The 26,069-nt window shown below is 36.6% G+C and overlaps 1 protein-coding gene across 3 annotated transcripts in view; it reads left to right on the forward strand.

Annotated features, from left to right (window-relative positions):
• DMD (dystrophin) overlaps window positions 1-26,069 on the forward strand; it is a 2,041,544-nt gene that overhangs the window by 867,115 nt on the left and 1,148,360 nt on the right. For all 3 annotated transcript variants that reach the window (XM_087871305.1, XM_087871306.1, XM_087871307.1), the window contains 2 exons: window positions 20,016-20,198; window positions 22,002-22,136. In XM_087871305.1, the coding sequence (XP_087727431.1) occupies window positions 20,016-20,198; window positions 22,002-22,136 (318 nt within the window). The remainder of the gene's footprint in view (window positions 1-20,015; window positions 20,199-22,001; window positions 22,137-26,069) is intronic.

A 26,069-nucleotide genomic window follows, 5' to 3' on the forward strand; every position in this document is an offset into this window, starting at 1 on the left:
TCCTCATTGTCCATCTTCCCCTATGCTTTCTTTCTTTCCAACTTACTGTCACCGGATTGTGGTCCGCCCATTCGTTTGGTCCAATTTCTATTTCTACAGCCAATCTTAATATTTCTGGAATAGCCCAAATCATATCTATCCTGGACCATGTCTTATGTCTAGGGGAGAAATACGTGAATTGGGCCTCTCCTGGATGTGCAGCTCTCCAAACATCTTCCAGTCCTAATTCATCCCGAATTTGATCACATATCAATGGCAGTGTCTTCCTTACCCCTTTCCTATTTCCCATATCCACTCCCCTGGCATAATCTTTAGTGGCATCCATAACCGCATTGAAGTCGCCCATTAAGCAAACATGTTCATACTCCAATTTGTTTAGTTTGTTATAAATCATATAAAAAATTTTCTGGTTACAGTTAGGGGCATATATATTTCCTAGTAAAAACTTCCTTTGCCATATTTTAATTTCCACCAACAAGAATCTTCCCTCCTCAGCAAAAAAATTTTTGGGTTCCAAATGTTTCTGTGTATATATTGCAACTCCTCTTTTTTTGGGTCAGCCAAGGATACAAATAAATCACCTAATTTGGGACATAGGAGTAAATTCTGGTAACCTTTTTTGACATGTACTTCCTGCAAGCTTATTATTTGATATCTCCCCCGCTGTAACTTCATTTGTATTTTCTTCCTTTTATTTGGCAGGTTTAATCCATTAATATTGATTGATATTAACCGAAGTCCATCTCCTGCAGGTTTATTTATTTGGTTCTTTCGATCTGTTTCTTTTTCTGTCTCATCACCATCTGGGATCCCAAGCCCCCAATGAGTTGGTCTTCTTGTTGTTCTCTTAAGTCCTTCTGCTCCTTTATCGCTTCAGTTTCAAGCATCTCTTCTTGACTTTCATTTTCTACCTCTTCCCCGCTCTCTTGCTTGTCAGTTTTAAAGTGCACGTCAAAAAATTCCTGTGCATCTCTTAGATCTTCTATACGTATCTGCTTATCTTGCCAGCTTATAATCAGCCCATCTGGTAATAGCCATCTATAATGGATCCCGGTCTTCTGAAGCCTCCTCTTAAGAAATTCATAATTTTTCCTTATTTCTCTTACCTGTTTTGGTAGTTGACATAATATAATTATTTGTCATCACTAATTAGGGTCTACTAATCTCCTGGGAAGACAAAAAATACAGAATCGACAGCGTAGGAAAAGCACAGGACTTCTTTGACCAACACTTCGTGCTGGAGGAGGAGCAGGAGAGCAGAAAAGAAGAGGAACTTAAGAGGCAAGAGGAACAGCGGACAGAGAAAGAAGAAAGAGACCAAGAAGAGGGGAGAAGATTGGAAAGAGAAAGAATGGAGAGAGAGGGAGCGAGGGAAAAGACGCAAATGATCACTAAAAACACAAAAAGACTGCAAACAACGGATAGATAAATAAAGAGAGATGGAAAAAGAGCTAAAACTCATTTCAATCAATATAAACGGACTTAATTCACCAGCTAAAAGAAAACAGACATTTACAAAACTTCAAAAGCTAGAAACAGATATTATAACACTCCAAGAGGTACATATCAAAAGACAGCATCAAAAACTATTGGACAACCAAAGATTAGGAAGACTATATGCAGCTCTAGGAGACCAAAAAAAGAGAGGAGTCGTAATATATGTGAAGAATTACCTAAAAACAAAACAAATATATGCAGACACAGAAGGACGTTTCTTAATAATAGAAATACAAACAGGATCCAAAACAATATTATTAATATCCATATATGCACCCAACGGAAACCAAAATGATTTTTTTAAAAAGCTACATAATATAATTAAAGACCTGGAATACGAAACTATCTGTATGGTAGGAGATTTCAACGCAATCATGGACATAGAAAAAGACTATCGGAGTAATAAACAAAGTAAAACCAGAAAGAAAACTCTACCGGAACCCTTCAAAGATATGATCAACGAACTACACCTACATGATGTATGGAGAGAGGCAAACATGCAAACGAAACAGTATACATATTATTCGAACCCACACCAGTCATGGTCTAGGATCGACATGGCCTGGATGACAGCAGACCTAAGAGAGGAGGTAAAAAATATCGAAATAGCAGCGAATACCTGGGCAGATCATAACCCCATTGAAATAATATGGAAAGGACATCGAAAGCAAAGGAGGTGGATGATGGATACCGGAATAATAAAAGATAAGGAATATATACAGATGATTGAGAAAGAGGTTAAGATGTTCCTACAAATAAACACTAAAGAACAGACATCGCTTCAAAACCTTTGGGACACAATTAAAGCATATATAAGAGGTCTTACAATTGCGTATATGGCAAAAAAAAAATAAAGAAAAACGACAGTCAAGGAATAAGTTGTTAGAAGAACTTAGAATATATGAATTAGAATTGCAGAAGGAGCCCCATGACAAAACAATAAAAGAAAAATTAAACCTTACCAAACATAAAATCAATCTGATTACCCAGACAGAAATCGCACAGAAAATCAAATTAGCAAAGCAGAAACATTTTGAGCATGCAAACAAAACGGGGCGCTGGTTAGCGTATAAATTGAAAAAAGAAAAAGAAAGGAGAACAATATTTCAATTGCAGGACGAAACAGGACAAATATACCATCACAACCTAGACAAAAAACGTATAGTCAAAGATTTTTTTCAAAACCTTTACAAGAAAGAAGAGATTCGGGATGAAGACATTAAGGAATACTTATGTAAAACAAACATTACAAAATTAGAGGAGTCCCACAGAGAAGCATTAAATAGACCAATTACGATGTCTGAGCTGGTGGAAGCAAGGAAAAAGCAAAAAAACAACAAGGTCCCAGGCCCGGATGGAATACCAACGGAGTTTTATAAAAACTGTCAAAACGCAATCGATGAACTGTTACTCCAAGTCTTCAATGATGCACTGTTAGAAGCAGAAATTCCCAAATCCTGGACTGAAACCATTATTACACTCATCCCTAAAGAAGACACAGACCCTACACAAGTTAAAAATTATAGGCCGATCTCACTGCTCAATGTAGATTATAAACTCTTCATGTTGGTTATAATGCAAAGACTGAAAACAATTATTCATAAATACATACATACAGATCAGAATGGTTTTGTTCCAAGAAGACAGATCAAAAACAACATAAGAACAATTATCAACGTCTTGGAATATTACGAGAAAAGAATCGACAAACAAGTAGCCTTAATCTTCTTAGACACACAAAAGGCCTTTGATAATCTAAATTGGAACTTCCTCATATTGCAACTAGAAACTATGGACTTCGGTGCTAAATTTTTACATATGATTAGAAGAGTATATTCCCTCCAAACGGCCAAAATTATGATTAATGGAGATATGACTGAAAATCTGGATATACAAAAGGGTGTGAGACAGGGCTGCCCTTTATCCCCACTATTGTTCATAATTTCATTGGAAATATTACTAAATGAAGTCAGGAAAGATGCCGAAATAAAAGGTTTGAGAACACGGAAAGAAGAGTACAAATTGCAAGCCTTCGCTGACGACGTGGTATTTATAATGGAGCAACCGGAAATAACAGGAACCAAACTTCTAGCGAAGATAGAGGAATATGGAAGAGTCGCAGGGCTTAAAATTAACAAACAAAAAACTAAAATATTAACAAAGAATTTGACAAAGGTACAAGAGACAATACTAGAAGACAAATTAGGAATACAAATTGTAAAGAGAATAAAATATCTAGGAATCTGGCTTACTGCTAAAGCAATAACAATTAGAGAAGACAATTATAATAAATTAATGAAACAAATTAGAAAAGACCTGGAAATGTGGAACAAATTACAACTGTCATTCCTAGGGAAAATTGCATCCATAAAAATGAATATACTGCCTAGATTACTCTACCTCTTTCAAGTAACCCCAATCTGGCCAGGAAAGAACTTTTTTAAGGACCTTAATAAAATAATAACAAAATTTATTTGGAATGGGAAAAGGGCTAGAATCAAAATAAAATGTATGCAAGATATTCGGGAAAAAGGAGGTTTAGGCCTACCGGACTGAGAGTTATACTATAAAGCAGCGTCGTTGAACTGGATAAGGGACTGGATAGACCTTAAGAATAAAAGAATGCTATCACTAGAGGGCTTTGAATTACAACGCGGATGGCACGCCTTTCTGTGGGAGGGAAAGGACAAGCATCACAGATACTTTCAGCAACACATTATCAGAGAATCATTGTACAAATCATGGCAAGAGATTAGGAAACATTATACTAAGATCCCACGATGGCTATCGACAATGGAAGCACTAATATATCCCAACGCCATGGATATAGAGAAAATGAGGACTTACAAAGAATTACTGAACAGTGAAGGAGAATTACAAACAAGACAAGAATTACAAAATCAGGGTATAGACATTGATTGGTGGCCATACATGCAAATAGAATCAAGATATAAAACTGATCGGGCACAATTCGGATTTCAAAATGAACCAAATGAATTGGATAAAATATTACAAAGTACAGATGAGAAAATGATTACCAAAATTTATAAGTACCTATTAAAATACAAATTAGAAGAGGAGGTTGTCAAAGAGAATATGATAATATGGGCCAAAAATATAGGACATACTATTGAATTGGATAAGTGGGAGAATCTGTGGAAGATAAATTACAAGATGACATTGTCTATACCCTATAAGGAAAACCTTTACAAAATGTTCTACCGATGGCACCTCCCACCGGCGCGCCTAGCCAAGATGTTCCCAAATACATCTCCGATGTGCTGGAAATGTAAATCACAGAAAGGGACATATTATCATCTCTGGTGGCTATGCCGAAGGGCAAAACAATACTGGCAACAAATTAAAACAATGATTGAAGAAATCACGAAACAAAAACTGGAAATGAGGCCAGAAACCTTTTTATTGGGAATAATCACAACACAATATACCAAAGAAATAAAATATTTGATCATCCATATCCTCACAGCAGCACGTATACTCTTTGCCCAACATTGGAAATCTGAACAGTTACCCACAGAAGACAAAATAATAGCTAAAATTACAGAATGTGCAGAATTGGATAAGCTCACAAAAGAAATACAGGAGAAAGATGATACTGATTACTATTTAATATGGCAAAGATGGTACAACTGGCTGGAGGCAAAAATAGGAATATAAAGATGATTTTCGAGTACTCAATAGAAATGTATAGAAGTAAATAAGGAGTCAATTATATATGTACATATATAACTAAGTAAATAGGTGACTGTAAATATTGATACAAATAGAAGTATGAAAAATAACCCACCGTTGTAATATCTTCTAAGAGTCAGTCATTGGACTGAATTGATGTGTGTTCGTTTTGTATGTTGTTTCAATGTATCTATGTTGGTTTTGTTTTTTTCTTTTTATTATTAATAAAAACTAATAAAAAAATTATTTCTCGTCATTTATACGTTATTTTTTGATCTCTCGCTTTTTGTAGTACTTCATCACATAAGGTCTTCTTCGTGCATCGTACATGGACTTCTTTTGGTAAATTATGACGTCTAACATAACTGGTATATACTCAGAAAGTTTCATCTATATATAGATATACTTCTTCTCTGTCTCTCCCTGTAATCTCTGCCACCATATCCGTCATAATTTGGTCCAAGTTCTCATCTTTGTCCTCCGGGATATTCTGAAATTGTATATAGAAGGCTGCCCTATCCATTTCCATAAATATTAATTCGTCTTCCAACTTCCTGTTTATCTTTGATTGTCTTGTTTCCAGTCATATCACCTTCTCCTCCACTTTCCCCACTTTAGTCTCCATTTCCACAATCTGTTCCCCATGTGACACCATTGTCAAGTTCATCTCTTCCATTTTGATGTTCATTTGCCTTAACTCGTCCCTCACCACTGTTACATCTGATTTCAATTCATCTATTCCTTTAGTCATTGATTCTTGGTTTTTTACCATTGTCATCATTGTATCTTGTAGTGTTTTGAGAATGTCATGGAGATTTGAAGGTATTCCAGTTGTACTTGAGGCTTTCCCTACTGATGCCATTGATGTCATATCTTCCAATGATTTATGTGCCTTTGGGGAGGTCATAACTGGAGATGATATTGATGGTACTGTGAGTTTCTTCTTCTTAGTAGTAATTGTGGTTGTAGCCATCTTTGTTGGACAGAAAAGGTTGCTCCACTCTAACATACAGCGTATATCTTTACCCTAGTCTTATTCTCTTTATTCTGTATATTTCTTTACTTTACTTATTTATGATATTCTGAACTAGTTATTTTAGCTCTATTCATCAGTTGTCAAGTTATAAACATTCACAAGTGCAAATTCATAGATATCTCAATTAAAGGGGTTCAACAAGATAAACAACTAATCGATCTAATCTTAATTATGTATAAATATATCAATCAACCATCAACTGATTAATTTAGAACACTTGATGAATCTAGAGGCTTTGATTCAATATCAGTTAGGCTACTTAGTAAAAAACCAATTTAAGTAATTTATAACTAATAATCTTGCAATTTATTCAACTTCAATCTTTAAGGCTTGAGAAAGAAAAGAAGTTGGGAGGGAAAGGAAGAGTCTCAAAAAAAAAAGGAGGGAAAAAAAGTCAAAATGCAGTTCCAGTATCAGCCACAAGATGGTGCTCAAGTCTTTTACATATTACGACTCCACTGCTCCAGCAGCAATCTCATCCGAACCAGCAGCCCTTGGCGATCATCGGTTAGTTTTTCTGTGTTTGCCTTCAGCCTCCTCCTTCTTGCCGCTTCCCGATCATTGGCTTGATAGGTCAAATGTCCATTCCGATGTAGATAGAAATAATACAATAAAGTTCAATCTTCAATATCAGCTACCAGCCGCTTATGGTTATAGTATGATGATAGTAGACTTCAGATAGTGGCAGACCCACAGTTTAGGGGAACCATAATGGATGCCTTCTTTCAGCATCAGCACCTCGGGGGGGGGATTTCAGGGTTTCCTGAGAGGTCCGCACCACCCTGCGATCACCCTGTGATGCCCTCTTCTTTTGCCGATCTAAACACAAACGACAATGGCCAAATTAAGCTGCCAAATGCTAAAAAGGGAACAGGTATCTAGAAGAGTTCCTTACCCTGCTCCTTATTGCTGTGACATCATACCGGAAGTCAAGAAGCTGTTTATGAGCAATTCCAATCTCGGAGAGATCGGAAAACAAAAGGGGAAGGTCTGAAGACCCCGGACGAACAGCAATTGACCGGGAGGACAAAGACAAACCTCTTAAATCCAGTGGAGAAAGAGTCTGCCTTCAGGGCAGACCAAGAGCGATGGCTGCCACAGAGTGGGGAAGCAGAAAGTGAAAACAGCTTCAGATGGTGGCTGAGGAGAATCTGGAAGAAGGAGAGATGAAATTTTGCTGATTGGAGGCACGAGAGGAGAAAGACGCGGAGGAGAAGGAAAGGTGGTGACTAAAAGGAAACGGAGCGCAGAATGGAGAGACAAATTGGAGAAGAGGTTAGTGCAAAAGAAGGAAGACCCCATAAAGTGGATTTAAATAGACTGAGAGGATAACTGAAACAGAGATAAGAACTTGAAAATAAAAAGAAGCAGAGAGAGTGCTAGAGGAAAAGAAGAGAGGGAAAACAGTGAAGAAAGTACATTGGAATATATCCTAAGGGACTTACAATATTGGAAAAAACATTTAAGGATTAATGACTGACAATACAAATATAAACTGTGAAAGGATCATAACGGAAATATAAATACAAAGATACATAAAGAAGAAGAAAAAAGAAGGAAGAGAAGATAATAGAATAATAGAAGGACTTGGGGATAGGACTGAAGGATTGAAGGAGACTGATGCAACAGTGAGGCAATATTACTACAGACATTTGCAACCAGAGGTTAAGTAATAAAAGGAAACAACTGAAAATAAAATAAAATAAATATAGACTGTGAAAGTAAGAAAAAACAATCAATAAAGCTTTTTACTGTTATTGAAAGGGGGGGGAATGTAAAAGATGGCAAATGATTAATGAAGTAATGAAAGATTAAATTGATTTGTTTGAATGAATTAAATTGATTTATAAACTTGTATAAGATAAATAAAAAATAATCAAAAGATAATTGTTTAAATTGTTTAAGGGAGACAAATATATATATAGAATATTAATAATTATATTGTGTAATATATAAGTATATAGTAAGTGGACAAAAAACACAAATTACTGTTATAAGAGATAAAGATACTAAGAAAGACTGTCTTGGAAGAGTGTGGATTTAGTAAATAAGATTCACAGAAATAGGTGTATAAACATAATTATAGATTATTGGTTATATGATATTGTGGAAAATTTTTACCCGAGGCTTAAAAATGTCAAACACGGCAACTGTAGTTAAAAAAGGAAAAAACCAGCTAGAATCCCCCACCAATAACTGCCTCCCATCAAATCAAAGAACAATAGAAAACATGTTGGGGAAAGAAAAAGAGAAAACAGATTTGACAGCAAACAATATGCAGAGTATGTTGCAGATGATACAGGAAACACTAATGAAAACACAAGAGAAAATTGCTGATAATCATGAAGAGGCGAAAGTACATCATAAAGAAATTAAGAATGAAATATGAGAGGTAAAAGAAGATATTAAAAATATGAACGATAAAACAGAGACCATACAACAAGCAATGTTGGAGAATGACAAAAAAATAAAAAAAATGGTAACAAAAATGGACCAAATATATATCAAAATAGAAACAGTGGAACAGAAGTCATTACAACTAAATAAGGAGCTGTCAGACTCAATTGCATTCTTAGAAATGGAGAAAGCTTCATATTTCCTACAGTTCCAAAATATCGCGGAAGAGAAGGAGGAGGATTTGGGTGAAAAAATGGCAGAAATTTATGCAGAATTAACACAAAGAAACAAGATGGATATAAAGGGACAGATAGATGAAATTTACTGTGTGCACACCAACTATATACGAAGATACAGGCTGGGAAGGGAAGTACACATAAGATTTACAAAAAAAAGCAGTGAGAGATGAAATTTATAAGAAATCAAGGGAAGAAACATTAACATACAAAAATAAAGAAATTATAATTTTGAAGCAGATACCACAAAGAATTCGGAATCAACAACAACAATATCAATTTTTGACAACCCAACTGACAAAATATAAAGTGATGTTTAGATGGTTAATACCAATGACATACTTATTACATGGCAAGATAGAAAATACAGAGTGGACACGGTAGAGAAGGCACAAGCATTCTATAAACGTTATCTTTCACAGGAAGAAGAACAAGAAAGCAAGGAAGAATCAGAGAGCAAAAGCCAGGAGGAAGATCAAATAGAAGAAATGGAAAGAGAAAGAGAAATAAGAAAAATACAGGAAAAAGAACGAGAAGTAAGAGAGGGAGCGAGAGGGAGAGTAAAAAGAGAGACAAGAAACACCAAAAAACAACTTCAGGAAGAAATGGTAGAGGCAATAAATCTCTTCTGTAAACATAAACGGTTTGAATGCACCCAAAAAAAGAACACAAATTTTTACTAAATTAAAAAAAACTTGAAACGGACATGATATGCCTTCAAGAGGTACACATTAAAAAAGGATAGCAGAAACTATTAGAGAACCCAAAATTAGGAAGACTATATACATCTTTAATACAAAAGAAAAAAAGAGGAATTGCTATATATGTAAAAGAAAGAATAAAATCAAAGTTAATTCATTCGGACAAAGAAGGTAGAATGTTAATGGTAGAATTAGAAGTAGAACAAAAACAATTGTTATTAATAGTAATATATGCTCCCAATAAAAATCAACATGATTTTTTTAAAAAAATGCACAATAAAATAATAGGACTAGGATATGATAATATTTGTTTAATTGGGGACTATAACGCAATAGTGGATATCAAAAAAGATTACAAGAGTAACAAGAAAAATTTTAAAAAAGAAAGATATATTACCAAAAGAATTCGTTAATATGATAAAAATTAAAATTGCAAGATGTATGGAGAGAAATGCACAGTGAAGAGAGCCAATATACACTTTATTCACACCCACATCAATTCTGGTCCAGGATTGATATGGTTTGGATGACAGCGGAAATACGGACAGGATTGGAAGAAGTAGAAATAGGAGTAAACGAGTGGGCAGACCATAACCCGATAACTATAAAATGGAAAGGACAAAAAAAGATTTAAAAGATGGACATTGAATCAAAATATATGCAAAGACAAAGAACACAAATAGATGTTGGAAAGGGAGTTGAAGATATTTTTTAGTGTAAATAAAAAAGAAGATATATCAATACAAAACCTCTGAGACATGCTAAAGGCGTACATCCGAGGACTGACAATGGCTTATAACGCAAGGAAGAAGAAGGAAAGGAAATGTCAACAAGAAAAACTACAGGGAGAACTTAAAAAGTTAGAAAGAAAATTACAGGAAGATCCCCAAAATAAAAAAATAAAAGAGGAATGGAATATAGTTAAACATAAATTAAATTTAACAATCCAAAAGGAAGTAGCTCAGAAAATAAAGATGTCAAAACAAAAAAATTTTGAACATGCAAATAAAACGGGTAGATGGTTGGCTTATAAATTAAAAAAAAGAAAAAGATAAAAAAATGATATATCAATTGAAAGATGAAAATGGAATAACCCAACACAAAAGGGAGGATAAAAAGGAAATTATACAAAAGTTTTTTTTCAAATCTATACTATCAGGAAGAGATAGCAGAAGAAAAAGTTAAAGACTATATAGAGGGAACAAATCTGTGTAAAATTACGGAGGAACAACAAGAAATATTAAACAGACCGATAACTGAAACTGTTGTAGCCCACCCCTTTCTTAGCCAATCTGGGCTATCAACCGCATTTCTTCCCGCTCATGCCCCTTGACTCTCCGGTTCCAGCAGCAGATGAATTCTTGACTGAGTTATAAGCTGTTCACCAACTGGTGAAACGATATCTCAACAAGGCCAAGGAAGATTATAAAAGGGTCGCAGACTGCTCTCGGCGGGCAACACCACCAATGGCTGTGGGGGATCGCGTGCGGCTGTCGATGAAGCATCTCCCCTCAAACCGGCTGGTCAAAAAAATAGACCATCATTACATTGGGCCTTTTTCTGTGGAGGCAGTCATCAATCCAGTGGCTTACCGCCTGACCCTGCCTCGGTCTTTGAGGATACACCGTGTTTCATCGATCCCTCCTGATTCCTGAACAGTCTACCTGTCCGCTCCGCCAACTTGACCATCCAGCCGGCGCCCCATGATGGAGATGAATCGCTTGAGTACAAGGTTGCTAGCATTCGAGACTCCCGGTGGTTGAAGGGTCGGTTCCAATACCTCATCGACTGGAAGGGGTATGGGCCAGAGGACTTCACATGGGAGGATGCGACCTCTGTTCATGCTCCAGATCTTGTACGCGCCTTTCACGAGCAGTTCCCGTCCTGACCGCATATGGATCGACAGACTCGGGGGATGGACCCTGCGGTGAGGGATAGTGTTGTGGCCCATCAGTGGCCTGTGCAGTTAATAGCTGATTCCAACAGTGAGGAGGCTGGTGTGGTGCTGCTCCAGCAGCCTGTGCAGTTGACACTCAAGTCAGACAATGAGGAGTCTGGAGAAGATGTGGTGCCAGAGGCGGGGATTCAGCCAGGGCCTTCAGAATCAACAGAAGCTCCCATAAGTGAAGAGGAATAAGAGGAGGAACCTCTTCTCGATGCACGAGCGCGCAGAGCTGTGAAAAGGCAGGAGTGGCTCCTCAGGAGGAGGTCTCTTCGAGAGTAAGGCTTGGGGTTAATTGGCCACTCCCCTAGCCTATTTAAGGACGGACGACGACTGATGCAATTTGCAGGAAACAACTTTGTTCACATTCCTTCGCGTCTTGATTCCAGAAACTTTTTGATTCGGCTCTTGTTTCTCTCTTGTCAGTTTTTCTGCAAATTGCTTCTGGGCATTCTTCCAACCACAGTAAGATTACGGTTATCTGAAATATTGTGCCTCAGAATTGAGTTATTATTCTTTGGATTCTTGTCGGCTGTTAAATTAACAGCCTTTGTTCAGAAAAAACTGATTTAAATTGTACTTATGTTAGAACAACTACTAAGAAAGCTCATTAGTAGTCCTAAATTAGTAAATTAAGGCTTGTGTATGCTTCTTTGGGGTCCATAGCTGGGGCAGAACAGAAACAGAATTTGAAATGGTAATGAAAAAACAAAAAAACACCAGGCCCGGATGGACTCCCAGTAGAGTTATATAAAAACACTCAAGAAATGCTGGGAGGAATGATGTTGGAAATATTCAATGAGGCTCTAGAACAGGAAAGTATACCTAAAACATGGACCAAAGCAATAATCACTCTTATTCCTAAAGAGGATATAGATCATCAACAAATACAGAACTACAGACCAATTTCATTGTTATATACTGATTACAAGATATTTATGTCAATCATAGCTGAAAGAATAAAAAAAATCTTGAACAAACTTATATGTTCAGATCAAAACGGTTTCCTGCCAGGTCGACAAAAACAATACGAGAACAATAATAAATACCCTAGAGTTTATGAAACACATCCGGAAAAACAAGCTTCACTGGTTTTCCTTGATGCCCAAAAGGCATTTGATAATTTGAACTGGAAATTTATGTTAAATCAATTGAAATTTATGGAATTTGGGAATATGATTTGAAAAATTTATACAAAACAAATGGCGAGGGTAATTATGAATGAAGATATGACAGGAAAATTCGATATTACAAAAGGAACGAGACAAGGATGCCCACTTTCTCCACTTCTATTTATATTAACTTTAGAAATGCTTTTGAAGAGAATTGGAGGGGATTGAGAAATAAAAGGGTTAAAGATAAAGACAGAAGAATATAAGCTTCAGGTTTTTGCTGATGATTTGGTGTTTATAGTGGAGGAACCATTAGAATCAGGCCCAAAATTGATTTAAAAAATAGAAGAATTTGGCGAAGTAGTGGGACTTAAAATTAACAAAAATAAATCCAAATTATTAACCAAAAATCTTACAAAGAAACAAGAGAATGAATTAGAATGCAGTACAAAAATTCAAATAACCAAGGAAATAAAATACTTAGGGATTTGTCTTACTGCAAGATGCTCCTCAATTAAGGAAGACAACTATGAGAAATTATTACTGGAAATTAAAAAAGATTTAGATAATTGGAAAAATTTACAAATTTCATTTATGGGAAGGATTGCCATGATCAAAATGAATATTTTGCCCAGAATACTATTTCTCTTCCAAGTTATACCAGTAAAATTAGAGAAAACTTTCTCTGAAACGTTAAATAGAACAATTACCAAATTTATATGGCAAGGAAAAAGACCAAGAATTAGATTAAAAACATTGCAAGACACAAAAGATAGAGGAGGAGTAGGACTTCTGGGCCAAAATGATTTAATCTGATTTTATCTGGTTTTTTAAATTTTTTGTATCTATGTTATTTTATTGTTTGGCTGTTCACCGCCCTGAGTCCTTCGGGAGTAGGGCGGTATACAAATCAAATAAAACATAAACAAACAAACTTCCAGAATGGGAAATATATTATCAAGCATCTTGTATAACGTGGCTGAAAGAGTGGATGGAGTTAAGGGACAAAAGAACATTAGTGATTGAAGGGCACGATTTGCAAGTGGGATGGCATGCATTCCTTTGGGACGACAAATACAAAACACATGGTTACTTTAGAAGACACATACTAAAGAATGCATTGCTACAAATTTGGATCAAGATAAAAAAACAACATTACACAAAAATACCAATTTGGATTTCACCTACAGAAACATTAAAACATCCAAATTTAACTGAGTGGGACAAGATAATAAGATATAGGCATATATTAAAAGAACAAGGAAATCTGAAATCAAAACAGGAATTGAAACAAGATCTAAATAGACAAATCAATTGGTGGACATATACGCAAATTCGGTCAAAATATAAAGAAGACAAAAAATTAAATGCGATACAGACTGAACAAAATGAATTGGATAAAATTATACAAGGGATGGAGGAGAAATTAATTAGTAGAATATACAAATTTTTGCTGCAATATAAAATGGAAGAAGAAATAGTTAAAGATATAATGATTAAATGGGCAAAAAACTTTAACCACACAATAGAATTGGAGAAATGGGAAAAAATGTGGCAAATAAATGCAAAATTAACGAGGTGCACGGCATGCAAGGAAAACCAGTTGAAGATGTTTCATAGATGGCATCTACCACCGTCTAGACTTGCGAAGATGTTTCTGAGTAAATCTCCAGTGTGCTGGAAACGTAACAAGAGCTACGGAACATATTACCATCTTTGGTGCACATGTCCAGCAGCAAAGAAGTTCTGGGCTAAGATTAAAGAATGGCTAGAGAAAATAATAGAACAACCTATGAATGGAAAACCAGAGACATTCTTATTAGGGATATTTATTTCCTTGGTGAAAAATACACCAAGGAAATAAAATATTTGATCTTACATATTATAACAGCTGCCCGTATAGTATATGCACAAAATTGGAAAAAAGAAAATATACCAACAGAAGAAGAGTTGATAACAAAAAATCTTTGTGTGCCAAGTGTGCCAAGATGGATAAATTAACAAAAGAGCTTAAAGAAAAAGAGGATACAGAATATTATATAATCTGGCACAAATGGTATAAGTGGCTGGAGAATAGGAATAATGGAGAAGAAAAATAGGGGTGAAATGTAAAAAAGGAAAGAATGAATATGTCAATGTATAGAAAATATAAAGTTAATATGAGTCTTGAAAAATACACTGTAATTAAAAGAGAAGGGGATAAGAAGAAACTGGAATAATATAAAGGGAAAAGGGGGAAAATGTAAATATTAGAAGAAGATCATTACGAAGAGAGAGTAAGAGAGAGAGTTAAGAGAGTATATATATAAATATATAAATGTTGTATGTCTTGTAATGTCATTGTATGTTATAACAATAAAAAAGAAAAGAAAAAGAAAAAGAAATTCAGCTGCAAAATACAACTATGGATCCTAAAATTGTACACCATATCAAATTGTTATGGCAACAATTATCTATGTGAACAGTACAGGAAATACAAACAAAATTGAACTACGCAAAACAAAAACATTTTGAGTTTGCAAATAAACCAGGTAGATGGTGGGCATATAAATTAAGAAAAGAAAGGGAAAAGATAATGATTGGAAAAATTTGTGAAGGCAATTATGTAATAACAGATAATGAACTTATGAAAAAGTCCCTTCATAATTTCTGCTCAAATTTGTATAAAAGATAGGAGATAGATATGACAAAAATAGATGAATATCTTTTAAGACAACAATTGCCTAAACTATCACAACCCCAGAAACAACTTATGAACAACCCGATAACTGCTTTGAGATATCAGAAGCAGGGATGGGTTCTAAATTTTTTTACTACCGGTTCTGTGGGCATGGCTTATTTTGTGGGCATGGCTTGGACATGTGATGGTGGGAGTGGCTTCATGGTCATGTGGCCAACTCAATGTCACTCACGTCAAAGGGTCCCTTTCCTGGCCCCTCCCCTCCCAGCCATTCCTTGTCACACACAGCCTCAAAGTATCTATAGTTCTGCAAAAATGTTGTTCACCTTTTTTCAACTTTATTATCTATATACTATAGATGTACTTTCATGGACCACTGAAAGGAGGAAATAGCTCACATGCTTTGCCCAAGAGTGTGATAGGCAACAGGTTTTTAAGGGGCTGCCGGAAAGAATGTATAGGCAATGTATTTTCCAAAGCACCAGAAGGCAAAACAAGAAGCAATGGATGGAAACTGAACAAAGAGAGAAGTTAATTTTTCTCCTAAAACTAAGGAGAAACTTCCTCACAGTGAGAACCAATATAAGTGCAGAAATATTTCAGTCATAATTTCAGAAATAAAATAGCCATTTGTGCATATTGTTCAAAACAGTAATTAGTATTATGGCTGATGTTTGACAGCAACTGTAAAAGTCAAAGATCACATGAGTGCTTCTTTCTCTGTATGTATACAAAACATCACATACCAGGAATAGCATATTAAGATGGATTTATGCAACCTGATGTACAAAATAAACACACACATATTTATGTTCTGGACTATAGACATTGAATGCATGTAAATCTCTGAAAAATATGTGGTAGCCCTGGGCAAAAGAAAGGCAGTAAAATCATTCTAGGTGTAAAATATTAACACATGATAAATAATGGAACAATTTAAAATAATAGCACAGAGTTTTTTTCCTCTCACTCTCCCTTCCTTCCTCTTTCTTTCTTTCTCTCTCTTTCTCTGTCTTTTTGGGGGGAGGGTGTTTGTGGCTATGACAACTACTTTCAAAATTGTTACTGGATATTTCCTGTTACATGAAACTGCTAAAAGGCTTTTGCAGTCATATAATGCAACAAAATGTTTTTTAATGGTAAAAGTAAACTGACATATGAAGCTACTTCTAAATAACTATGTAAGAGAGGAATAAATCTTTTTCTGAAAATTACTGGCACAAATACACAAAATTAGAGCTGTAATGTGTGGTAATATTATTTATAATAGAATTTTGGTGGAGGAAATAGAGTAGCAAGGAGATTGACACATTGAGAACTACATGAAAGGAACACGAAAGTGATAAAGTCACTGTATATGAGTTGGGTAGCTAAATAAATTTGTTTAATAAATACAATGAGAAAGGTCTTTGGGGATTCCAGAATTTACATGGCACTAATTGGATTTTTGATCTCCCTTTTATTTTGAGACATAATAGACTAGTTTTACACTATAACTAAATTACACAAGAGAATGTAATATATATACCAAAAATAATTCAATAACAATTTAATCTGATACATTGGGTTAAGTGATGTAGGGCTTGATCTAATTTCAGGCAAGTTCAAACCTTTGTTAAGCGATACCTGCATTCTCTCTCCCCCCCCTTCCTTTTTCTTTTTCTTTCTTTGTCTCTTTCTTCTCTCTCTCTCTCTCTCTCTCTCTCTCTCTCTCTCTCTCTCTCTCTCTCTCTCCCCCCCTCCCTCCCTCCCTCCCTCCCTCCCTTTCTCCTTTCTCCCTTTCTGTGAAGAACCCCAGAAGGTCTTTGGTATGAGGAAGAAAAGCCAAACGTTTTGAAACTCAGAACATGCCCATTGATCATCTGGCATTCTTAGAATTCCACTATTGATTAGCTTAGCCTGAGCAAGGATAGCTAGCAGCCAATTACAATAAACTCTCAACTCAAGCTCAGTGCATGTGGGGATCCCCAAATAGTGAGGATGAAATGTGAGTAAAAGGGTTTACCCTTCCCTCCCTCCCTCCCTCCCTCTCTCTTTCTTTCATTCTTCCTCCCTTTCTCCTTTCTCCCTTCCTGTGAAGAACCCCAGAAGGTCTTTGGTAGGAGGAAGAAAAGCCAGATGTTTTGAAACTCAGAACATGCCCATTGATCATCTGGCATTCTTAGAACTCCACTATTGATTAGCTTAGCCTGAGCAAGGATAGCTACCAGCCACTTAACAATAAGCTCTCAACTCAAGCTCAGTGCATGTGGGGATCCCCAAACAGTGAGGAAAAATGTTTTGTAGCTTAGCCTGAGCAAAGATAGCTAGTGCAGGACTTACAATAAGTTCTCAACTCAAGCTCAGTGCACCTGGGAATCTCCCTAAAAACTGAGGATTTTTTTGTTTCTTTTTCCCTTGAAGGCCCCCCCCACAGCCCATTTTTGCTTCTAGGGGGCTGCAGGGAGTCTTGCTAGGCACCCCCCTCATGCCCCATTTTGGCCTTAGCAAGCCTCCCTGCAGCCACTGGGAGCCAAAATGGGGCGGGGAAGGTAAGGTCATGAGCCCGGTGGGGGTGGCGCAGCATGCTCTGGGGGGGGGGGTAGCGCGACTTACCTATACGCAGGAGGCGGCAGCTCAGTTGGAGCGCAGGGCAGGCACCACGTGGGAAGGCAGCTTAGGCAGGCAAGCTGCCTGGGTGGTAAGGAGGAAAAGGAAGTAACTGGGTGGGGTGGGGACCGGTTCGGGGGCGTGGCCAGCCAGCAATTAATACCGGTTCAGCGACCCTCGCCAATTTATCACTATCAGTCCTCCTGAACCAGTGCGAACCAGTAGCAACCCACCACTGATCAGAAGCCATTTTAAAAAATGCCAGGCAAAGCTCCAGGCCCAAATGGTCTCACAAGCCAATACTATAAGTGCTTCAAGGATGAACTTCTTCAATCACTAAATGATACAATGAATGATATACTACGGGGCGGGGGGGGATACACCCCAGATGTGGAAAGAAGCCAACATTGTGTTGCTCCCAAAGGAGGGTCAAGATATTACAAAGACAAAGAATTACAGACCAATTTCACTATTAAACAAAGTTTACAAACTTTTCATTGCCATTCTGGCAGAAAGACTAAAGAAGATTTTACAGACATATATACATGAAGACCAAGCAGGCTTTCTGCCAAAAAGACAGCTAAGAAATAATGTGAGGACTGTCTTAAATATTATTATTACTTACAATATCCTAGTGAGAAACAGGCTGCCTTAATATTTTTAGATGCAGAGAAGGCCTCTGACAACCTAAATTGGGTTTTTATCTTTAAGGTGTTGGAAGAAATGGACTTTGGAGATAATTTTATCCAAGGAATTAAAGTGATCTACACATCACAGAATGCAAAAATTGTCATAAATGGTTATCTAACTAACTCATGTGAAATTCAAAAGGGTACAAGACAAGGATGCCTCTTGTCCCCTCTGTTGTTTATTGTGACGTTGGAAGTTTTGAATAGAGGTATTAGACAAGATGATAAAATAAGGGATATAAATATTAAGAAAGAAATGTCTATATTGATGGCATTTGCTGATGATCTGGTTATATTTTTACAGGACCCAAAAAACAATATAGATTATTTGATGAGGAAATTGAATGAGTTTGGAGGCTTGGTAGGTTTTAAGATAAATAAACAGAAAATAACAATGCTGATCAAGAATATGTCTTCTCAGGATAGTGATATATTGAACAAAAAGTCAGGTTTTAGGGTTGAGAAAAAGGTGAAAAATCTAGGGGTTATGTTGACAAATACAAATAGAAAACCGTTTCAAAACAATTACGTCCATCTTTGGAGGGATATTAAACAGGACTTACAAAGATGAAATAAACAGCACTTATCATTATTGGGTAGAATCTCTGTAATCAAGCTGAATATTTTACCAACTTCCGGTGGCTCCGCGTTCCCCGAATGGACGCTCCTTTAGGAGCTCCAGCCCCATGATTCCATTTGCCGCTAGAACAGTGAAAATCAGCTGTTCTAGTGGTTCGAAACTCTCCCCCAGGGAAAAAGGGGGAGAGAAGAGCAGAAGGGTCTGAGTAGAGCTCCCCTAGACCCCCAGGCTTTTTTTTTTTAAGCCTGGGGTTTGTAGGGTGAGAGCTCCCTGAAAGCCCTTCAATGCTCCGGATCGGGAACAATTCTGCTTTATGCAGAACAAGGAGTCACAACCACACCAGCAGAGCAATTTTAAGGATTATTTGAACCTGGACGCTGGCAGAGCAAAATCAGGAGAACAGAAAATGCAAGTATTAAACTTTAACTCCGTTTAAATGAAAAGGAAAAAAAGATGGCGCTTAAGGCTGTTAAAACGAAACTTACTAGTGAAAGTGATAGTTAAAGCTGCAACATTGTAAAAGCTACTGGATTACGCGACAAGAAAAAGATTTAAAGTGCTAGTGGAATGAAAAAGACTATGGTGCTGACCCCAACTATTTTATACTTCTAAATTGTGTGGAAAATTATTGGACTTATTGACCTGACAGCTGAATAAATTTAAAGTGGAAATTGAAATATGGCTGACATCAAGGATGGAGGATCATTATTATATGAGCCAGCAAACTCACAAGTTGTGACTGTAAAGGTTTTACAAGCAAATTCAGGAGATTAGACTGCATTTCTTTTAAACCCTGGCTGTTGCCTTTTTATTTGTATAATACTTTATTGGTATAATATTTCTTCTACATTTCTGTGTTTCAGAGAGCAAAAGAAGAGGCCCAACAGAAAGAGGTGAAAGTAAAACTTCTCACTGATTCTGTGAACAATTTTATAGTAAGGGCTCCACGTGCAGCTCATGAGGCTTTGAAAAAAGAACTTGACATTTTAACTAAGAATTATCAGAGGCTATGCAGCAGGCTAAATGGAAAATGCAAAACACTGGAGGTTGGTTCTTTCTAAAACTAAAATAAGAATGTTTCTAGACTTTTTCTTCCACTGACAATATCCTACTCCTTGTTAGTTTGAGAAAATATGGAGCTAATAAAACCTTCAGAGTTTGATCTAAGCTCCTTTTTTGGAAAATATTAAACTGCAAAGAGGTATAAGTATTCATATGAAATAATATGGTGAGTAGTTAGGTCCAATTCATATATACTCCTTGCCTTTGTCATAAAAGCCCAATGATTACCAAGTGCCCAAATCATGGTCATAGAGTTGTTATGATTGATGTAAGTGTGTAGACTGGTTGTTTGTCACTTTTTTCAGTGTCATTCAGTGGTGGGTTGCTCCCGGTTCACACCGGTTCGCAAGGACCGGTAGTAAACATTTCTAGTAGTTTGGAGAACCTGTAATAACAGTGGTTGGCCATGCCCCCGAACCGGTCCCCAGCCTGGTCGCCGCTCCCTTACCCCACCCACCTCATCAGAAGCTTTTTTTTTAACTTTTAAAAGCATTTTTTCTACAACCTCTTCGGCCAAAAAATGCTTTTAAAAGTAAAAAAAAAGAGCCTCTGATGATCATGCAGCTCAGCTGGGATTGTCAGAGGCTTTTAAAAGCATTTTTTCTGCAACCTCTTTGGCCGAAGAAGTTGTAGAAAAAAAAATGCCTTTAAAAGCCTCTGGCGATCCCAGCTGAGTTGCCTGATCGTCAGAGGCTTCTAAAAGCATTTTTTTCTGCAACCTCTTTGGCCGAAGAAGTTGTAGAAAAAAAAATGCCTTTAAAAGCCTCTGGAGATCCCAGCTGAGTTGCCTGATCGTCAGAGGCTTCTAAAAGCATTTTTTTCTGCAACCTCTTAAGGTTGTAGAAAAAATGCTTTTAACAGTAAAAAAAAAAAAAAGTTGGCCACACCCGCCCAGTTACATTACCCCACCAAGCCACACCCACAAAATAAGCCACGCCCACAGAACCGGTAGTAAAAAAATTTAGAACCCACCCCTGGTGTTATTGTAACTTCAAAATGTTGCTTAATTAATGGTCATAAATTGAGCAATATCTGTAAATCTATTTTAACCTCCCATACATTTATCATCAGTATTTCTTTCCAAGAAGAGTATTGATATGCTTAGCAAAAAGCCAGCAGTAGAAAAGGAGAGATTGCCAATAGAATTTGCTTGCTATTCTCCTCCCTCTCTGCAGAGGGAAGAGTTTGGAGAGGAGGGGCATTCAAGAGAATATTGCAAGTTGTTTGCCTAGTGTGCTCATGGCTCATAGCATCAGATTTATGGCCAATTGCACTTTTTTCATTGTGTACAAGACAGTAATCATCCACTCGAGGATTCCAATGGGCAGAATATAGGGTAGGAGGCAAACAAAAACTGAAAGTGTGAAACCAAGTAATTTTTGTCTCTTTCCAGCCAGAAAGTACAATTGTAATAATGTGATTTCCACTTAACAACCACTTCACTTAGCATTGCTGGTTCCAATTAGAGTAATTAAGCAACGACTGCCTATAAGCTCGTCTGCCAACAATCTCTATAGAAAATAATGGGTTAAATATAAAAGAACTATTATCTCTTTTTAAAACTCTTGCAAATACATAATTATGAGAATTTGTTAATTGGCAGTCAATGTTTTGATTGGCAGTTTCCTTTTTTGTTATAGAAAAGATTTTGTAACATTATTTGTCCAGGTAAAGTAGTGCAAACGTTACATTCATGACTTTTCATTGTTTGGAAAACTAAAATGCCTTTTAGGTTGTTTTTAAAAAACTGTTCTTAATTGTTTATTTTTTGTAAACTAATTTATCAGGAAGTATGGGCATGTTGGCATGAACTTCTGTTGTATTTGGATATCGAAAACAAATGGTTGAATGAGTTGGAATCCAAAATCAAGGCAACAGAAAACATTCAAGAAGGTACAGAAGAGATATCAGTAGCACTAAATGTAAGTAGATTATCCATGAATATTTTTATTTATTTTTCTTATATTGATTTATATAGCTGCCTATCTCACAGTGGGTGAGGAACAAAATATCAAAACTTGTCAGATGTAAATGCCTTATTCTCCAATGTGTAAATAATGTATATATGGAACATCAGAGGTTAACTTATTCTTTGGACTTTAATGTATTCATAACTTACCACTCCCATTCCTAGCTCCACCCCTTGTATATATAAGGAGCCACCCTCACCATTCTCGTCGCTTCTACCTTGAATATTCAGTGAATATAGAATGCCTATCATAATTAAAAAGAAATATATTTAAAGCTCTAACTCCTATTATCTTTATTGAGTCTGATCCTGAAAATATTGCAACAAGCTGGTAGCAGAGGATGGTTAATTGACTCAATAAGTAATTAAAAATGTCCAAGAAAGATAGGCCCAACACCAGGGCCTACAGCAAAGAAATAGAAACTGATCAAGAGATGATCAACGAATCCACCAATGCGATTTCGAGAGAATCCGAAGAATACACCACTGAAGAAGAAGAACTAATGAGTGAAAATAATGACCAGAAAGAAATCGAAATAGAAAATAACGAAATCAGGTCAGAGATATTAAAGATACTAAAAAGCCAAAAGAATGATGAAAGTCTCATCGCGGACCTCCAGGAGATGCTGAAGAACAGCGGAGCAGCGAGAGAGAAAAACGTCATTAAAGAAAAACCCAAAGATCAAAAAACCGTAAGTGAGATGACTACTGAGAAAATAGTTGTTAAAAAGAAAAGGTGTGATCCCGCGCGAAATTTTGAATGGCAGCCATCTTGGTTTCAACGAACTTCAAAAGAGAATGGAGCAGAGCCAATCAAAACGCTCAGTTCAAAATCTCTGGCGCGAAAAACACTATCAGACAAAGAAAGTGAGAAAGAAGTCTCAAACTCTTCAGATGATCCAAAATCAGAAAGTGAAGACGATTTAACAAAATCTCAAGTAAAATCAGCAATGAAAACGCTTTTTGCTGCTTTTGGGCCAAGACTGAAAATTACCAAGACAGCTACGAAGAAGCAAGAAATCAAACCGGCGACTCAAGACCTGCACGCTCCCATCCTGACTTCGAAAGCGACGACGCCCGAGCCCAGAGAGCCATGCCGATTTCGCCCTACACCACAGACAAAATCGAATACCAACGCACACAAAAAGAAGAAAAGAACCGTCGCCACCACCAGAACCCCAAAAACCGAGCCAGAGACCGACTCATCTGAGGAGGAGCGGATCGAGAGAGCTGAAAGGGAGAGAACCTTCCACGACGCCACCAAAGAAGAAATGAGCAACGCGCATATGCGAAACTACGTAGACGACCCAGAAGGACTTGAACTGGCCAGAGAACCGCGCAGACTCATTGCAAGCATCCCAATGCCGTTCTGTAATTTCCTGCACTTGAGAGATCACGGACTGCCCCAGGTTGTAAGTAATGGACAGAATAATGTAGGTAACTTACCCAGTGACTTCCCAAAACTTAGAATTGATGGCATTAATTTACAAGAGTGGTATCAACAGCTTCAGGTTATTTTCATGAAAGAAAATTTACTATTCTTTATAACTAGCCCTCCAAGAAGACCTTGGACTTTAAAAATAGATTGTTTACATCATAGAGCATTTTTCATAATAATATCTAGCGTGTCTCCTGCAATGTATCATAGCATCAAACCAAACCTAACTGTATCAGAAATAATTCAATGCATGTTTAATCTATTTCACAGCGATAGCGTAGCTACAACCACAAGAATGTCTAAGGATTTCTTTTCCTCTAGAGTAAAACCAGGGGTTTCTATAAGTGAGCATTTGATAAATCTAAACAAAATAAGAGCTGAGCTACAATTGAGGGGGGAAGTGATTTCAGATCAAACAATGAAAAGTGTTATTATCAATTCACTTGATCCATCATGGGATAGCTTTATGTCACACTTAGATACCATTAATTTGGGATATTTATCCATAGAAAGTCTATCTAACAAATTGATAGCAGAAGACAATTCAAGAAAAAATCGATCCAGTAACCAAACAGACCACAAACCTTTTAGGAAAGTAGTCTTTCGAGATAAACATAATGAGGCCTTTAGATGCTACAATTGTGGATCCAGGGAACATAGTAGAAGAGACTGCCCCAAAGTCTCAAGAGAGAGACATAGACCAGAATATAGGAGCAAATATAATTACAGACAATCTTCCACAGATAGACACAAATATAGAAGTCCACCAAATTACAAAGAAGGTAGAAGGGGTAGAGAAAATTCAAAAAAGAGGAAATCTGGGTCACTGAATGGGCTAAATAAACAAGACAGCACCAGAACACAGCAGGATGAGAATAACAATTGGCTTATTGATTCTGGTGCAACAAATCACACCACCAACAACAAAAGTATATTATCTTCATTTATAGAAGATAAGTTTGTGATAAAGGTAGCTAATCAAGAAAAGGTTCAAGTACTAGGCAAAGGAAATGTGACCTTGCCTGGTCTAGGGAAAATAGAGGGGGTATTATTAATCCCAGAAATACCTCACAACATACTAAGTGCCATAAAATTAAGCAGAGAATCTGATATCAATATAGTTTTCTCAAAGGGGAAAGCAACTATAGAAAAGAACAAAACAAATGTAGGTACTGTAATGATAAAAGGAGGTCTACCCTATCTAATAACTAAAGAAAGATGTTTACACAACATTGATTCAAATATGGAAGATTGTATTGAAGCAGATGATGAAAATGTCAGTAACAGTGACAATGATGAGTGTAGAATAACTCATGATCACAAAAATACATACAAGGAAAAGAAACCAAAAATAGGTAAACCAATTCATGATGAGTGTGCTCACATCTTACACAGGAAGTTAGGACATGCAAGCTTTCCTGTAGTACAAAAAATGACTGAACACGCAGAAGGTGTCAAAATAAAAAATTGTGAAAATTATTTGGAATGCTCAGTATGTAAGTCCACCAAACTAAAAACCAGTCCCAGACCAAAAAAATCTAACAGATCAACTAACAATATTTTTGATTTGGTACATATGGACTTAGTTGGTCCATTAAGTCCCTCAATTACCTATAGAAAACGTTACTTCCTAACAATAGTGGATGACTACAGCCGATATGGTTTTGTTTACACATTAAAGCACAAGGATGAAACATTTCAGAAATTTAAGGAATTCTACAAACGTATAGAAACACAACATAATATCAGAATAAAGCAAATTATGACAGATAGGGGATGTGAATTCATGTCTAAAGAATTCTCCCAATGGTTAAAGGATAGAGGAATGTTACATTTCACGTCCAATCCTTTTTCTGCATTTCAAAATGGAGTTGCAGAGAGGAAAAATTCCACACTACAAACCATGATTAGGTGCACATTAGAGGATGCTGGTTTAGGCAAACAATTTTGGTCAGAGGCATTACATTATTCGAATTACACTCAAAATAGAACCTGGTCCAGTATTGTGAATAAGACACCATATGAGGTGATGTACAATAGAAAACCCAAATTATCACACATGCACATATTTGGAGTCACTGCAGACGTACACATACCTAAACAATTGAGGAGAAAGGGAGAAAACGTATCCAGGAGATTAAGATTCATGGGATACGAAACTGGAACCAAAGGGTACAGATTTATTGATAGTAATAACAAATTTATAGTATCCAGAACAGCTGTGTTCCATGAACAGGCCAATTGGTCAAAATTGCACCTTAATGAAATATTTCCTAATAAATGTAAAGATACGATATCTTGCGAGGAAGGAACAACAGAAAATCAAAATATTAACAAAAGTAAGAACAAAACCAAAACTTGGACTAATAGTCAGCATAAAATAAAGACAGACACATTAACAAAAAAGGAAGCTAGATATTTGCATGATAACCATAGCAAGCCTGAAAG

Source organism: Pantherophis guttatus, chromosome 5 (assembly GCF_059756535.1).
Source record: "Pantherophis guttatus breed Tessera chromosome 5, ASM5975653v1, whole genome shotgun sequence".
Taxonomy (NCBI): Eukaryota; Metazoa; Chordata; class Lepidosauria; order Squamata; family Colubridae; genus Pantherophis; species Pantherophis guttatus.